Source organism: Mustelus asterias, chromosome 8 (assembly GCF_964213995.1).
Source record: "Mustelus asterias chromosome 8, sMusAst1.hap1.1, whole genome shotgun sequence".
In the NCBI taxonomy this organism is placed as follows: Eukaryota; Metazoa; Chordata; class Chondrichthyes; order Carcharhiniformes; family Triakidae; genus Mustelus; species Mustelus asterias.
The window spans coordinates 127,278,982-127,295,915 of record NC_135808.1 but is presented as its reverse complement, the minus strand read 5'-3'; the positions used below and the strand labels follow the sequence as shown (position 1 = coordinate 127,295,915).

Below are 16,934 nucleotides of genomic sequence, written 5' to 3'. Positions count from 1 at the left end.
ATCAATGGATGGGAGGCTGGTTTGCGTGATGGATTATTTCATGGGATGTGGGTGTCGCTGGCAAGGCCAGCAATTGTTACCCATTCCTAATTGCCATCGAACTGAGTGGCTTGCTGGGCCATTTCAGAAGGCAGTTAAGAGTCAACCACATTGCTGTGGGTCTGGAGTCACATGTAGGCCAGACCAGGTAAAGACAGCAGATTTCATCGAATCATAGACTCCTTACAGTGCATTCGGCCCATCGAGTCTGCGCCGACAGCAATCCCACCCAGGCCCTATCTCTGTAACCCCACATATTTACCTCACTAATCCCTCTAACCTATGCATCCCAGGACACTAAGGGGCAATTTAGCATGGCCAATGCACCTAACCCGCACATCTTTCAGACTGTGGGAGGAAACCGGAGCACCTGGAGGAAACCCAAGCTGACACAGGGCAGAATGTGCAAACTCTGCACAGACAGTGATCCAAGCCGGGAATCGAACCAGGTCCCTGGCGCTGTGAGGAAGCAGTGCTAACCACTGTGCCACCCACCTTTCCTTCCCTAAAGGACATTAGTGAACCAGATGGGTTTTTGCAATGCTCAATGATAATTGCCATGGACACCATTACTGAGACTAGTTTTATATTCTACATTTATTATCTGAAAAATAAGTTACAGATTTTTAAAAAATCGTTTGTGGGACATGGGAGTCGCTGGTTGGCCAGCATTTATTGCCAATCCCTAGTTGCCCGAGGGCAGCTGAGAGTCAAACAGATTACTGTGGCTCTGGAGTCACATGTAGGCCAGACCAGGTAAGGACAGCAGATTTCCTTCCCTAAAGGACATTAGTCAACCAGATGGGTTTTCCCGACAATTGACAATAGTTTCACGGTCACCAGTAGATTCTTAATTCCAGATTTTTTTTATTGAATTCAAATTCCACAATCTGCTGTGGCGGGATTCGAACCCGGGTCATTAGCTGAGTTTCTGGATTATTAGTCTAGCGGTAATACTATTAGGCCACCACCTCCCCCTATCTAATTAACTGAATGTAAATAATCCCCTGGTTACAAGGGTGGAATTTGAAGTTGCACCTTAATTTGTTAGTCGCGGTAATACTAGTCCAGTAATAAAATCATTACGCTGTCATCTCCAACCTGCTGTTTCTAGCCATTTTCTCATGCAATTCCAATGTCACACCCAACAGAGTTCCATCTCTGTAATGGATGCTCAGTTGTATCCAGCGTAACCAGCTTTGAACAAGAATGCTGGGATTTTCCAGGATGTTGCCTGGTTTGGAGGATATGGACTATGAAGAAAGGTTGAACAAACTTGGATTGTTTTCATTGGAGCGTCGGAGGATGAGGGGGGACCTGATAGAGGTTTACAAGATTATGACAGGCTTGGATAGAGTGGATAGTCAGAGTTTTTATCCCAGGGTCGAAGGGTCAATTACTCAGGGGGCATAGGTTGAAAGTGAGAGGGGGAAAGTTTAAAAGAGATGTAAGGGGCAAATGTTTCGCACAGAGGGTGGTGAATGCCTGGAACGCGCTGCCGAAGGAGGTGGTGGAAGCAGATTCTATAACAACGTTCAAGAGGCATCTGGATAGATACATGAATAGGCAGTGAATAGAGGGATATGGACCACGTAGAGGCAAAAAAATGTTAGATTAGAGAAGCATCTGTGTCAGCACAGACTTGGTGGGCCGAAGGGCCTGTTCCTGAGCTGTACTGTTCTTTGTTCCACACAGACAGTGGCCCGAGGCCCTGGTGCTTTGTGGCAGCAGTGCTAACCACTCTCTTACACATGATTATGGTTTCAGGAAAGCTAGACATCTTAGTTCTGAAAAGTGGATAAGGGTCTAAAGCTTCCAAAAAGACAGCCTCTGGGTACATATGATGCTTTGTGACAGAAATTTAGTCAATACTTCTGACTGATGTGGTGTTCCCATCCACACTTTTTGTCACAGAGGTTTGTAGGCGATGTTACACATTTTCCTTTCGTTTTGCCGACTGCTGCTCATCTACCTCAGGTTGTTTTATTTATATTTTCACAATGGAAGACTTCAGGGAATCTAAAGGCCAACTTGCTTTTACTTGGTAGCTTCTTCAAAGCGTTCCGTCTGAGTTAACTTAACTCATTTGTTACTACCCCAGCCTGAGTGAGAAGCTTGTGGGATCAAACTCTGCTTCAGGACGTGATGATGTTAACGAAGCCAGCGTGTTTAGTGCAGCCCTGCGGGAGCGCTGCGGTGTTGTCTTTTACATGAGGAGCCATTTTTCAAGAGTAAATAAGCAGAAACTGTTTCTGCAGCCTGTTTTTATTTTATTCATTCGTGGAACATGGGCGTCGCTGTCTGGCCAGCATTTATTGCCCATCCCTAGTTGCCCTTGGAGGGCAGTTGAGCGTCAACCACATTGCTGTGGCTCTGGATTCACAAGTAGGCCAGACCGGGTAAGGATGGCCGATTTCCTTCCTTAAAGGACATTACTGAACCAGATGGGTTTTTCCGGCAATCGACAACGGTTTCATGGCCATCAGTAGATTCTTAATTCCAGATGTTTTATATTGAATTCAAATTCCACCATCTGGGCAGCATAATGGCACAGTGGTTAGCACTGCTGCCTCACAGCGCCAGGGACCCGGGTTCAATTCCTGGCTCGGGTCACTGTCTGTGTGGAGTCATAGTAATCATAGAATCTACAGTGCAGAAGGAGGCCATTTGGCCCGTCGAGTCTGCACCGACCACAATCCCAACCAGGCCCTATCCCCATGCATTTTATCTTCGCTAGTCTTCTTGACACTAAGGGGCAATTTAGCATGGCCAATCCACCTAACCCACACGTCTTTGGACTGCACATTCTCCATATGTCTGCGTAGGTTTCCTCCCATGGTCCGAAAGACGTGCTGGTTAGGTGCATTGGCCATGCTAAATTCTCCCTCAGTGTACCCAAACAGGCGCTGGAGTGTGGCGACTAAGGGATTCTCACATTAATTTCATTACAATGTTAATGTGGCAAGAATGGATAAACTTAAAAAAAAACACAGAAACAAGACATAGAAACATAGAAGATAGGAGCAGGAGGAGGCCATTTGGCCAATCGAGCCTGCTCCACCATTCATCACGATCATGGCTGATTGTCCAACTCAATAGCTCTGCTATAAAGTCCTTGATAATGGATTCGAGAATTTTCTCCACTACCGATGTTAAGCTTACTGGTCTATAATTCCCTGTTTTCTCTCTACCTCCCGTTTTGAATATTGGAGTGACATTTGCTACCCTCCAATCTGCAGGGACAGTTCCAGAGTCAATAAAATGCTGGAAGATGACCACCAATGCATCCACTATTTCTAGAGCCACTTCCTTAAGTACTCTGGGCTGTTGATTATCAGGTCGTAGGGATGTATCCGCCTTCAATCCCATCAATTTTCCCAGCACCATTTCTCTACTAATATTGATCTCCCTCAGTTATTCCCGCTCATCTTCCGTGGCGGGATTCGATCCTAGCTGGAGATGCAGATTTAAAGTAAATTTTAAGGCAGCAAAACTCAAGGGGAGATTGGGAAGATGTTTTCTTTTCTTTGTACACCGGCTGGAAGCTTAGACACTGAATTATGGCTAACACATATTACGTGCTCAGGCTCATTCTCAGCAAACACAGACACAACACAGCATCCAAAAATATATTAGCCTTGTTTCCACACCTTGAGTTTGAACTTGAAGAACGGCTGCTTAGTGAAAAAAGCTTTTCATCTTGCACTCCTCAGGAGAATCACAAGAATACCAATGTATTGAGGAGAGGCAGTGGCGTAGTGGCATTGTCACTGGACTCAAAATCCAGCGACCTAAGGTAATGGTCTGGGAATGTGGGTTCGACTCCCACCACAGCAGATGGTGAACTTTGAATTGAATAATAAAAATCTGGAATTAAAAGTCTAACGATGACCATAAACATTGTAAAAACCCATCTGGTTCACTAATGTCCTTCAGGGAAGGAAATCTGCTGTCCTTACCTGGTCCGGCCTACATATCACTCCAGAGCTACAGCAATGTGGTTGACTCTTAAGAAAAAATGCCCTCTCAAGGGCAATTAGGGATGGGTAATAAATGCTGGCCCAGCCAGTGATGCCCACATCCCATAAAAGAACTTTAAAAATGTCAGGAAAAACAACAACTTCAGACTATATAAGACAAGTACTCTGTCTACACTTCTCGCTGCCTCAGCAAAGCAGCCAGCATAATTAAGGACCCCACGCATCCCGGACATTCTCTCTTCTACCTTCTTCCGTCGGGAATAAGATACAAAAATCTGAGGTCACGTACCAACCGACTCAAGAACAGCTTCTTCCCTGCTGCTGTCAGACTTTTGAATGGACCTACCTTATATTAATTTGATCTTTCTCTTCACCCTAGCTATGACTGTAACACTACATTCTGCACTCTCTCCTTTCCTTCTCTATGAATGGTATGCTTTGTATCGCACGCAAGAAACAATACTTTTCACTGTATGTTAATACATGTGACAATAATAAATCAAATCAAATCAAAAAGGATGCTGATCGGTTGGAAAGTGGTCTCTGATTGGTAGAGATGTTGCTATGGAGAATGCACCAGTGAATGGTGATTGACAGTTCACTGCCAAACATTGTTTGAAATTTAAACCAGGCAGCTTGACCCTGATTGGTCAAGACATTGCCCTGAGGAATGAACCAGCAAATGGCTGTCACTTACTTTGTTTAGCTGAAATGAGTGCAATGTGTGGACATGTTCTTTCTGTCTGCAAAGCACAGGACCCTGTGTATTAATATATGTAGCTTCCAGTGGACTCAAATGTGCCACACAGAGTCTGACTGACAATTTTAAATTGGTTATAAGAATTATTTAGCAAAGGCTGTCCAATTGCGTACAGAGCGGCCTCTCAGATAAAGGGATCCGATGTAACACAATCCGAGATAAGAGGATGAACCTTATATAACATATTCCATGAGAGCAAACAAGACAGCTTTAAAAAGAAGCTAGGCTTGTTGCTGAGGAGTGGGGGGTGCGAGGTGGGAGCAGAAGTTTGAGACACATCTGTGGAGGTGATGGCCTAGTGGTATTATCACTAGATGATCAATCCAGGAACTCAGCTAATGTTCTGGGGATCCGGGTTCGAATCCCACCACAGCAGGTAGCAGAAATCAAATTCAATTTTTAAAAATCTGGAATTAAGAATCTACTGATGACCATGAAACCATTGTCGATTGTCAGAAAAACCCATCTGGTTCACTAATGTCCTTTAGGGAAGGAAATCTGCCATCCTTACCCCTTCTGGCCTACATGTGACTCCAGAGTCAAGGCAATGTGGTTGACTCTCAACTACCCTCTAAGGATAACTCGGAATGGACAATAAATGCTGGCCAGCGACACCCATGCCCCATGAATGAATAAAAAAAAAACTAACCTCTTCAGGGAATTAAGTCAATATTGCATGGAGCAAGAGAGCGACAACTTCTGCAGAAAGGGGAGAAATCTCCACAATGGAATGACTATGTGTAGGCCCCAGGTGGGTAGGGCATCATAGCTGAAAGATCTTTTCTCTCTCTGTCTCTCTTTATATTTGATGAAATCAGAACCCACTTTCTCTCCTGACGGTTGAAAAAAGATTTATCTCCAAAGCTATAATTATCTTTCAACTGCCTTCCACATCAATATAGAATAAACACATAGCTGTCATGGTCATACTGGATTAATGCACGGTGGCACAGTAGTTAGCATTGTTCTGTAGCCCTCTCTGTTTCAACTCTCCCAGTTGCATATCCATGTCCAATGGCACAGTGGTTAGCACTGGTTTCATGGAGATCAGTAGATTCTTAATTCCAGATATTTTTATTGAATTCAAATTCCACCATCTGGGCGGCACGGTGGCTCAGTGGGTTTGCACTGCTGCCTCACAGCGCCAGGGACCCGGGTTCGATTCCCGGCTTGGGTCACCGTCTGTGCAGAGTCTGCATGTTCACCCCGTGTCTGCGTGGGTTTCCTCCGGGTGCTCCGGTTTCCTCCCACAGTCCGAAAGACGTACGAGTTAGGTGGATTGGCCGTGCTAAATTCTCCCTCAGTGTACCCAAACAGGCGCCGGAATGTGGCGACTAGGGGATTTTCACAGTAACTTCAATGCAGTGTTAATGTAAGCCTTACTTGTGACGTTAATAAATAAACTTTAGAACTTTAAACTATAAGCCTTTGCTTTACTATCTTTGGAGGGAAGTAACATGAGTAATGTTAACAGTGACATTATCCAATGAAACAATGCCGTCTCAGCTACAAACGATTGCAGAATCTTTGCCTGCTTTGTTCTGATAAGGATTTGAACTGTGATTCACAAAACGATTCTTCCAAGCTTCTTAATGACAGGGTAAAACCTGCAGCAGTGGGTATTAACGCGAAAACTGTCACACCAGTCAGACATTATAACTTGTCCTCTTAGGTTTCCTTTGACAATTAAGGATGAAAACTGCCAATTAGAGTACGTGTAATCCGGAATCTCTCTGTGTGGCACCTTCCAGCGTCAATCGAGCTCGCAAAAGCATTAATAAAATATGTGAAGTATTCTGAAACGCACTGCGGATGATTTTGTTTCAGATCGTCTGGGTCATGTTTCATTGGGTAATCTGTGATTAATGATGGATATCCAGAAATGTAATTTTAAAAAAATACAGTTAAGCTCCAAGACTCTGATTGCACTTTCCGATCTCAGCCCTGTTGCTGCATTTTGACAGATCAGGCTTCTGTCGCCCTCCTCTCTGAATACTGAAAGGCCTGGATAGAGTGGACATGGAGAAGATGTTTTCATTCGTAGCAGAGACTCGGATCTGGGGGCACTGCCTCTGAGTAAAGGGACGACCCTTTAGAACCGAGATGAGGAGGAATTTCTTCAGACAGAGGGTGGTGAGTCCGTGGAACTCATTGCACAGAGGGCTGTGGAGGCCACATCACTGAGTACATTCAAGATAGAGATAGATAGGTTCTTGTTTCGTAAAGAGATCAAAAGGTTACAGGGAAAAGGTAACCTTTTAGGAGAATGGGGTTGAGAAACGTATCAGCCATGATTGAATGGCGGAGCAGACTCGATGGACCGAATGGCCTAATTCTGCTCCTATATTCTTATGGTCTCTGAGTTAAAAGCTTTTCGGTTTCAAGTCTCTACTCTGGAGAGCTCAGCACATGGGCGGCGCGGTGGCACAGTGGTGAGCACTGCTGCCTCACAGCGCCAGGGACCTGACTTCGATTCCCGGCTTCAGTCACTGTCTGTGTGGAGTGTGTACATTCTCCCTGTGTCTGCGTGGGTTTCCTTCGGGTGCCCTGGTTTCCTCCCACAGCCGAAAGACATTTTGGTTAGGTGCATTGGCCATGCTAAATTCTCCCTCAGTGTACCCGAACAGGCGCGGAGTGTGGTGACTAGGGGATTTTCACAGTAACTTCATTGCAGTGTTAAGTGATTAGTAAATAAACTTTACTTTATTAGTGCAGATGGCTATTTCAGTGAAGTACTGAGGGAGTGCTGCACTGTCAGCGGTGCTATTTCATCAGAAGAAATGTTAAATGGAGGTTCCCATTCTCAGGTGGCAATTCCGTGGCACCGATTAAAGAACGTGGATTTCTCCCTGGCATTCATGTCAATATTTATTCCTCTGATACCATGGCTGAAACAAGTTAGCTGGTCTTTATCACATTCCTGAATGTGTGATCTTGCTGCGCACATGTTGGCTTCTGTGCTTCTGAAATTATGACAGTCACCTTGCTTCAGAAATGATGTGGAGATGCCGGCATTGGACTGGGGCATTGAACTGGGCATTGGACTGGGGCATTGGACTGGGGCATTGGACTGGGGCATTGGACTGGGGCATTGGACTGGGCACTCACCTGATGAAGGGGCAGCGCTCCGAAAGCTCGTGCTACAAAATAAACCTGTTGGACTTCAACCTGATGTTGTAAGACTACTTACTGTTGCTTCAGAAGTGTTTAATTGGCTACAAAAATGCAATTTTTCCCTTGTTCTGTTGGATGCAACAAGGGTGAAGGCAGGGTCGAACACCAAATCAGTTTAGTAGCTTGAATGAACTGTGAGGTGGACAACCCCCATGGTACACTGCACCTACCCACAAAGGCTTCTTCGACAAGAAGGGAAGTCATGTTTGAGTTGTACAGAACTTTGGTGAGGCCACAGCTGGAGCACTGTGTGAAGTTCTGGTCACCACATTATCAGAAGGATGTGATTGCATTGGAGGGGGTGCAGTGGAGATTCACCAGGATGCTGCCTGGGATGGAACATTTAAGTTATGAAGAGAGGGTAGGCTTGGGTTGTTTTTGTTAGAAAAGGGAAGATTGAGGGGCGACCTAGTTGAGGTGTACAAGATTTTGAGGGACATGGACAGAGTGGTTAAGGAGCAGCTGTTCCCCTTAGTTGAAGAGTCAGTCATGGGGGACACAAGTTCAAGGTGAGGGGCAGGAGGCTTATGGGGGATGTGAGAAAAAGCTCTTTACCCAGAGGGTGGTGACAGTCTGGAATGCGCTGCCTGGGCGGGTGGTGGAGGCGGGTTGACTCACATCCTTTAAAAAGTACCTGGATGATCATTTGGCACATTATAACATTCAGGGCTATGGGCCAAGTGCTGGAAGATGGGATTAGGTGGGAGTTCAGGTGTTTCTAATGTGTCGGTATGGACCCAATGGGCTGAAGAGCCTCTTCTGCACTGTATAATTCTATAATTCTGTGATAGCACCGCCACCAACGACACCCACCATCTGGAAGAACAAGGGCAGCAGATGCTTCATCTCAGAGTCACACACCACCCTGACTTGGACATATGTCGCCACACCCTGATTATCACTGGTGAAAATCCTGGAACTCCCTCCCTGACAGCACAATGCGGGTACCAGCACCATCCAGACTGCAGTGGTTCAAGGTGATGGCTTACCATCACCTTCTGAAGGGGAAATTAGGGATAGAACATAGAACAGTACAGCACAGAACAGGCCCTTCGGCCCACGATGTTGTGCCGAGCTTTATCTGAAACCAAGATAAAGGATGGGCTGGCCATTGACTCTCAAAACACCAGGGTAAATGTTAATAAAAGTAGGCCACTTTGGTATGTCCACTACGACTCTCATCAACTTTTACAGATGCACCATAGAAAGCATTCTTTCTGGTGGTATCACAGCTTGGTATGGCTCCTTTCTCTGTCCACGACCGCAAGGAACTACAAAGGGTCGTGGACAAAGCCCAATCCATCCGGCAAACCAGTCTCCCATCCATTGACTCTGTCTACACTTCCCACTGCCTCGGAAAAGCAGCCAGCATAATCAAAGACCCCACGCACCCCGGACATTCTTTCTTCCACCTTCTTCTGTTAGGAGAAAGAATCAAAAATCTGAGGTCATGCACCAACCGACTCAAGAACAGCTTCTTCCCTGCTGCTGTCAGACTTTTGAATGGACCTACCTTGCATTCAGTTAATCTTTCTCTACACCCTAGCTATGACTGTAACACTACATTCTGCACTCTCTCCTTTCCTTCTCTATGAACGGTATGCTTTGTCTGTATAGCGCGCAAGAAACAATACTTTTCACTGTATCCCAATACATGTGACAATAATAAATCAAATCAAATCAAATCACAAGGTCACAGTCTTGGATCACCATCTGTGCTGGGTTCATTGGATCCAAAAGTTGCCTCAGTCCCCGTTGAAAGCAGTATCTAATATCATCTGCTGAAAAGTAAGTGCACAGGCTGAGTGTGCAAGGATCAGGCTCAGTCGTGATGCTCTCCAATAACAGGGCTTGCAGGCTGAGATTGGCCCTGTTGCGGTAGTTATATATTTTGTAAACCTCTTGCTTCTAAATGTGCAGCAGATGTATTTACAAGAATTTCAGAATATCTCTGCAATCACAAAATTTCTGCATTCATGCGTTTTCCAGCCCAGGCTTCTCGTATCTTCCATGTTTACTTTAGCTCGGAGTCCACACCCAGGCTTAACTAATCAATCACAGTGAGCATAGATCAATCACTAGACTCTTATAATCGAATGCAGAATAATTAAATCCTTGAACACTTGGGAAGGTGGTGGGGGGGTTGCAAACGGACACTAAAGCAACATAAATGTGGCGTGAGTTGAGACTTACTTGCAGCGGTTCGGTGGAACCATGCCATAGACGTCAATTCTGTCGCAAAGTTCAAGGGCGATGATCATGGTGAACCAGCCAGTACTCAACCACGAATTGGAAGTTTTCCTAGAAAACAAACATATTGTTCTTTCGTATCACCATTGACAAAAACATTTATCACAAAGCAGATTAAAGGTTAGGTGAATATGGGACATGTATTGGGGAACTAGCCATAAAGAGTAAGGGAAGCTGGCAGACTTGATCTCTGGAAATAGGAAGACAAATATTCATTCGGCAGCACAGAATCTGATCATTGCTAAGAAAAAAAGAGGCGCCCTGTCGAAGCTTTTCAGCTTGTATTCAGCAGATTGACGCAAGAATGTCAAATTTCAAAGGGAGCAATAGTGTACACGTAGAATCCCGACAGTGCAGAAGGAGACCATCCAGCTCATTGAGTCTGCACCGACCACAATTCCACCCAGGCCCTATCCCCAAAACTCCATGCATTTATCCTAGCTAGTTCCCCTAACACTAAGTGTCAATTTAGCATGGCCAATCCATCTAACTCGCACATCTTTCGAACTGTGGGAGGAATCTGGATCACGCGGAGGAACCCCATGCAGACATGGGGAGAACGTGCAAACTCCACACAGACAGTGGCCCAAGCCGGGAATTGAACCCAGGTCCCTGGCACTGTGAGGCAGCAGTGCTAATCACTGTGCCACCGTGCCGCCCCTGAATACTGTATGAGAGAAGGTGCTGATTGGTTGATGCATTGTTATGGTGCATTCCCCATTGCAGCACCTCAACCAATCAGATTTGACTTGCCAACCTATCAGCACCCTTTTCTCATGAGGTATAAATTGTTGCTGCCTTTAAAATTTGGCATTCTTGCATCTGTCCTGATAAGTTGAAGTCAAAAGACTTTGACAGCAGGCCTCTTTTTTTCAGCAATAGTTTGCCTACCACTGCAACAGGTCTACAGCAGTCTCCATCTCCCTGGCCCCGCACTCAACCCTGGAACACCTAGATAACAAGGACACCTCTGTCAGACTCCTATTTATTGACTACAGCTCAGCCTTCAACACCATTATTCCTACAAAACTCATCTCCAAACTCCATGGCCTGGGGCTCAGCTCCTCTCTCTGCGACTGGATCCTGAACTTCCTAACTCACAGACCACAATCAGTAAGGATAGGCAACAACACCTCCTCCACGATCATCCTCAACACCGGTGCCTCACAAGGCTGGGTTCTCAGCCCCCTACTATACTCCTTATACACCTAAGACTGGGTGGCCAAATTCCCCTCCAACTCAATTTTCACTTTGCTGATGACACTAGTGGGTCGGATCTCAAACAATGATGCGACAGAGTACAGGAATGAGATAGAGAATCTGGTGAACTGGTGTGGCAACAATAATCTCTCCCTCAATGTCAACAAAACAAAGGAGATTGTCATCGACTTCAGGAAGCGTAAAGGAGAACATGCCCCTGTCTACATCAATGGGGACGAAGTAGAAAGGGTCGTGAGCTTCATGTTTTTAGATGTCCAGATCACCAAGAACCAATCCTGGTCCCCCCATGCCGACACTATAGTTAAGAATGCCCACCAATGCCTTTACTTTCTCAGAAGACTAAGGAAATTTGGCATGTCAGCTATGACTCTCACCAACTTTCACAGATGCACCATAGAAAGCATTCTTTCTGGTTGTATCATAGCTTGGTATGGCTCCTGCTCTGCCCAAGACCGCAAGAAACTGCAAAAGGTTGTGAATGTAGCCCAATCCATCATGCAAACCAGCCTCCCATCCATTGACTCTGTCTACACTTCCCGCTGCCTCAGCAAAGCAGCCAGCATAATTAAAGACCCCACGCACCCCGGACATTCTCTCTTCCACCTTCTTCCTTCGGGAAAAAGATACAAAAGTCTGAGGTCACGTACCAACCGACTCAAGAACAGCTTCTTCCCTGCTGCCGTCAGACTTTTGAATGGATCTATCTCACATTAAGTTGATCTTTCTCTACACCCTAGCTATGACTGTAACACTACATTCTGCACTCTCTCCTTTCCTTCTCTATGAACGGTATGTTCTGTCTGTACAGCGCGCAAGAAACAATACTTTTCACTGTGTGTTAATACATGTGACAATAATGAATCAGATCAAATAAATTTGATGATCAGCCATGATCAGAATGAATGACGGAGCAGGCTTGAAGGGCCGAATGGCCTACTCCGGCTTGTAGCCCTCTGAAATGGCCTAGCGAGTCACTCAGGGATTAGGGATGGGCAATAAATGCTGGCCCAGACAGTGGCACCCACATCCCATCAATAAATAAGAAACATTGTTGTTTGTGGGACCTTGCTGTGGGTAAATTGGCTTCTGCAATGTTTCAAAAGGGCTTCATTGATGTAAATCATTTTGATATGTCCCAAGGTTGAGAACACAGCTAAATAATTGAAACTCTGACACATATTTGCCGACATAACACGAGTGGCTGGAGCGAAGCACACTGAGCAATCCTGAGGAAAGACATGACATAAATATGGGATTTTTCTCTCTCATTGTTGGTGTTATTAGCTGCAGCCTCTCAGCTGCCTTCATCTAAAATCTGTCCACAGTTTTCTCATTAGCCCCTTCAAAGTAGAGAGACAAAAGGATGTTCAAACAAAAGTGTTCATTCGCCATTATCTCAAAGTAGTCTGCTTGTCTCCGAGTGAAAAAGTATTTGATTCCAGTCTCACCCCAGGGACTGGGACACGGTAGCCAGGCTAACGCTCCAGTGCAGTGCTGAGGGAGTGCTACACAGTCAGAGGTGCAGTCGTTCAGGATTATTAAACCTGGCTCCCTATGCCCTCTCAGGCAGATGTAGAGCTCCCTCAAATGGGAGCTCATTTTTCCCAGGTCCTAACCCCAATATATCCCTCAACCAGCACCTCATTGAAGCATAGAATCCCTACAGCGCAGAAAGAGGCCATTCAGCCCATCGAGCCGGCACCGACTCTCTGACAGAACATCTTTATCCTAACCTACATATCTTTGGACACAAAGGCCGGACCTTTACCGCCTCACCCACCCTGGAATCGGGGCGGGTGAGGCTCACAGAACATAAAATCTCCATTGGCCTCGGGTGGGATTCTATGACGCTTGGGCGGGCGAGGTGGTAAAATTCTGGCAAATGGCTGGAATTTTCCCATCGTGCCCGCCACGGGAATCGGGTGGGATTTTCTGGTCTCGGGACGAGCGCGGCCAGACGATCCTGCCCGAAGGGCCAATTTAGCATGGCCAATCAACCTAACCCGCACATCTTTGGACTGTGGGAGGAAGCCGGAGCCCCCCGGAGAAAACCCACGCAGACACGGGGAGAACGTGCAGACTTCACACAGTGACCCGAGGCTGGAATTGAACCCGGGTCCCTGGCACTGTGAGGTAGCGGTGCTAACCACTGTACCGCTCTAAAGCAGATTTCACAGCTTGGGTTATTTGCTGTGTGAAAATCGGCCGCTTCAGTTCCTGTAACGGTGGCTACATTTCAAAAGAGCTTCGCTGGGTAGAATGTGCCGTGGCATCCCTGAGGTGGTCCTCAGCTGTATGAAAGCACGGTATGAATAGAAGTCTTCTCTTTTTACCTGCGAGGTTTTTTTCTCTCTCTTTGTTTCATATTCCTTAATTAAATTTCTTCATGCTGCCAGCCATCAGTGTAGTGGTTATTTTTACTCACTGCCTGTTGGACATATTAATGCAGTTGCAGGTAGATTTTCTGATGTTTAAGATCATTGAATCATAGAATCTACAGTGCAGAAGGAGGCCATTTGGCCCATCGAGTCTGTACCGACCACAATCCCACCCAGATCCCATCCCCATAACCCCACGCATGTGGGCGGCATGGCAGCACAGTGGTTAGCACTGCTGCCTCACAGTGCCAAGGACCTGGGTTCGATTCCTGGCTTGGGTCACTGTCTGTGTGGAGTCTGCACGTTCTCCCCGTGTCTGCGTGGGTTTCCTCCGGGTGCTCTGGTTTCCTCCCACAGTCCAAAGATATGTGGGTTAGGTTGATTGGTCACGCTAAAATGCCTCTTAGTGTCTGGGGGACTAGGACTGTAAATAAAGTAAAAGTATAAGGTTTATTTATTAGTCACAAGTAAGGCTTACATTAACACTGCAGTGAAGTTACTGTGAAATTCCCCCAGTCGCCACACTCTGGCACCTGTTCGGGTCAATGCACCTAACCAGCACGTCTTTCAGATTCGGATTTGGTGGATTGGCCATGATAAATGTGTGGGATTACGGGGATAGGACAGAGGGGGTGTGCTTTGGTAAGATGATCCTTTGAAAAGTTGGTGCAGACTCAATGGGCCGAATGGCCTCCTTCTGCACTGTAGGGATTCTATGAAGCTAGTATACAGTTGAATTGGAGGACAGGCCCGAGGGGCTGATTATCCACATCCTCTGTTTCGATTTCCTTTTTCAAATTTCTTGTCTTCTCACCATAGTTTAAGTTTATTTATTAGTGTCACAAGTAGGCTTACATTAACACTGCAATGAAGTTGCTATGAAAATCCTCTAGTCGCCACACTCCGGGACCTGTTCGGGTAGACTGAGGGAGAATTGAGCATGGCCAATGCACCCTAACCAGCACGTTTTCGGACTGTGGGAGGAAACCAGAGCACCCGAAGGAAACCCACAGAGACACGGGGAGAACGCGCAGACTCCACATAGACAGCGGCCCAAGCTGGGAATCAAACTGGGTCACTGGCATTGTGAGGCAGCAGTGCCAACCACTGTGCCACTCTGCCGCCACTTGATGACTTTTGACTACCGCCTGGCATGTAACTGGACACCTGCTGCCCATCGTAGAGGTCCTCATTGAAGTGGCCACTATATACAAGTATGACCATTGATAACGAGTGTCAACAGCTCAGTGACCAATGGGATGGTGGAGGTTAGAGGATAGAATTACTGAGGCCAATCTGTCCTTGTCTAATCTCCATATGCACAATTCCCACAGGAATGGCTGGAAAACCTTCAGGAATGGGGGTGAGCTTGCTTAGCCCTTTCCTTAAAACAATCCTCAAATACATTTAAAAGCAGGAGGCCAACAAGTAATCCGATTCAGAAACTGGACCAACCTGTGAATAGCTGAAGGGATAAGATTCACTTGTGGGCAATCCTACTGCCTTGGAGAACATTCGTCGCTGCAGACTCTGGCGGGCAGCATCACTTCCCACACAAAACACTTTTCCTGAAGTAAAGATTTCTGTGTTGTCATGGGAACATGGCAGCCGGGCCAATCTGCTGCAACAGAGCGAGAACAGTGGGTGATGCTCCTCACCCGGTCTTTGTTTAAGGCTGTGACACATTTACCCTCTTTTGAAACTGGCTTTGGGCTCAGAGCTCCCAAACCTTAGTGCGTTAATCTCTTCTCTTTTGCACTTATAGCCCAAGATGTCATTGAAGGGCTTGCTGTGACTCAGTTGGTATAACTCTAGGCTGAGTCAAGCTAGTGGGGTCAGCCCTTACCCCAGGACTTGAGCACTGACATAGTTTGAGGCTGACACTCCCATGCAGTGCAAAGGGAGTGCAGCATTGTTGGAGTTGTCATCTTTTGGAGGAGCTGTCAAAGTGGCACCCTCTCAGGTGGACTTAAATGGTCCCATGGCACAATTTTGTACAGGAATTATCCCTGGCATTTAATCTAACAGGGAACCCGATCGTTATCATATTGCTACAAAAGCAAAGTTCAGGTCAAGTGGGCGGCACGGTAGCACAGTGGTCAGCACTGCTGCCTCACAGCGCCAGGAACCTGGGTTCGATTCCCGGTTTGGGTCACTGTCTGTGTGGAGTTTGCACATTCTCCCAGTGTCTGCATGGGTTTCCTTCGGGTGCTCCGGTTTCCTCCCACAATCCAAAGATGTGTGGGTTAGGTGCATTGGCCATGCCAAATTACTCCTTAGTATCCTGGAATGCACAGGTTAGAGGGATTAGTGGGGTAAATATATAGGTTAAGGGGGGATAGGATCTGGGTGGGATTGTTGTTGATGCAGACTTGATGGGCTGAATGGCCTCCTTCTGCACTGTAGGGATTCTCTGCAAAGCTGTGTCCTGTGTGACGATACTGGGCCTTTAAGTTCATAAGCTATAGGAGCAGAATTGACCCTAGCAGGGTAAATATGTGGGGTTACGGGAATAGGGCTTGGGTGGGATGGTGCTCAGTGCAGACTCGATGGGCTGAATGGCCTCCTTCTGCACTGTAGGGATTCTAGGATTCTATTTGTTTTTAATGAAACTCTCGATTGCATTTTGGATTTCAAATAATTGCAGTTTGCGGATAGGGGTGGCACCCTGGCACAGTGGTTAGCACTGCTGCCTCACTGCACCAGGGACCCGGGTTCAATTCCGACCTCGGTCACTGTCTGTGTGGAGTTTGCACATTCTTCCCATGTCTGTGTGGGTTTCCTCCGGGTGCTCCAGTTTCTTCCCACAGTCCAAAGATGTGCGGGTTAGACTGATTGGCTATGCTAAATTGCCCCTTAATAACAAAGAAAATTGCAGCACAGGAACAGGCCTTTCGGCCCTCCGAGCCTGCACTGACCGTGCTGCCCGACTGAACTAAAACCCCCTAACCTTCCGGGGACCACATCCCTCTATTCCCATTCTATTCATGTATTTGTCCAGATGCTCCTTAAAACTCACTATAGTATTTGCTACCACTATCTCCCCGGCAGCAGGGGGACATATCTTAGTGTAGGTTACAGGGATTAATCGTGGGGGATTACGGGGATAGGACGGGGGGGAGGGACTGGGTA

The 16,934-nt window shown here is 46.5% G+C and overlaps 1 protein-coding gene across 1 annotated transcript in view; it reads right to left on the bottom strand.

The window, feature by feature from the left end:
* st6galnac5a (ST6 (alpha-N-acetyl-neuraminyl-2,3-beta-galactosyl-1,3)-N-acetylgalactosaminide alpha-2,6-sialyltransferase 5a) overlaps positions 1–16,934 on the bottom strand; it is a 75,554-nt gene that overhangs the window by 638 nt on the left and 57,982 nt on the right. The window contains exon 5 of the mRNA XM_078219217.1: positions 10,147–10,254. Within this exon, the coding sequence (XP_078075343.1) occupies positions 10,147–10,254 (108 nt within the window). The remainder of the gene's footprint in view (positions 1–10,146; positions 10,255–16,934) is intronic.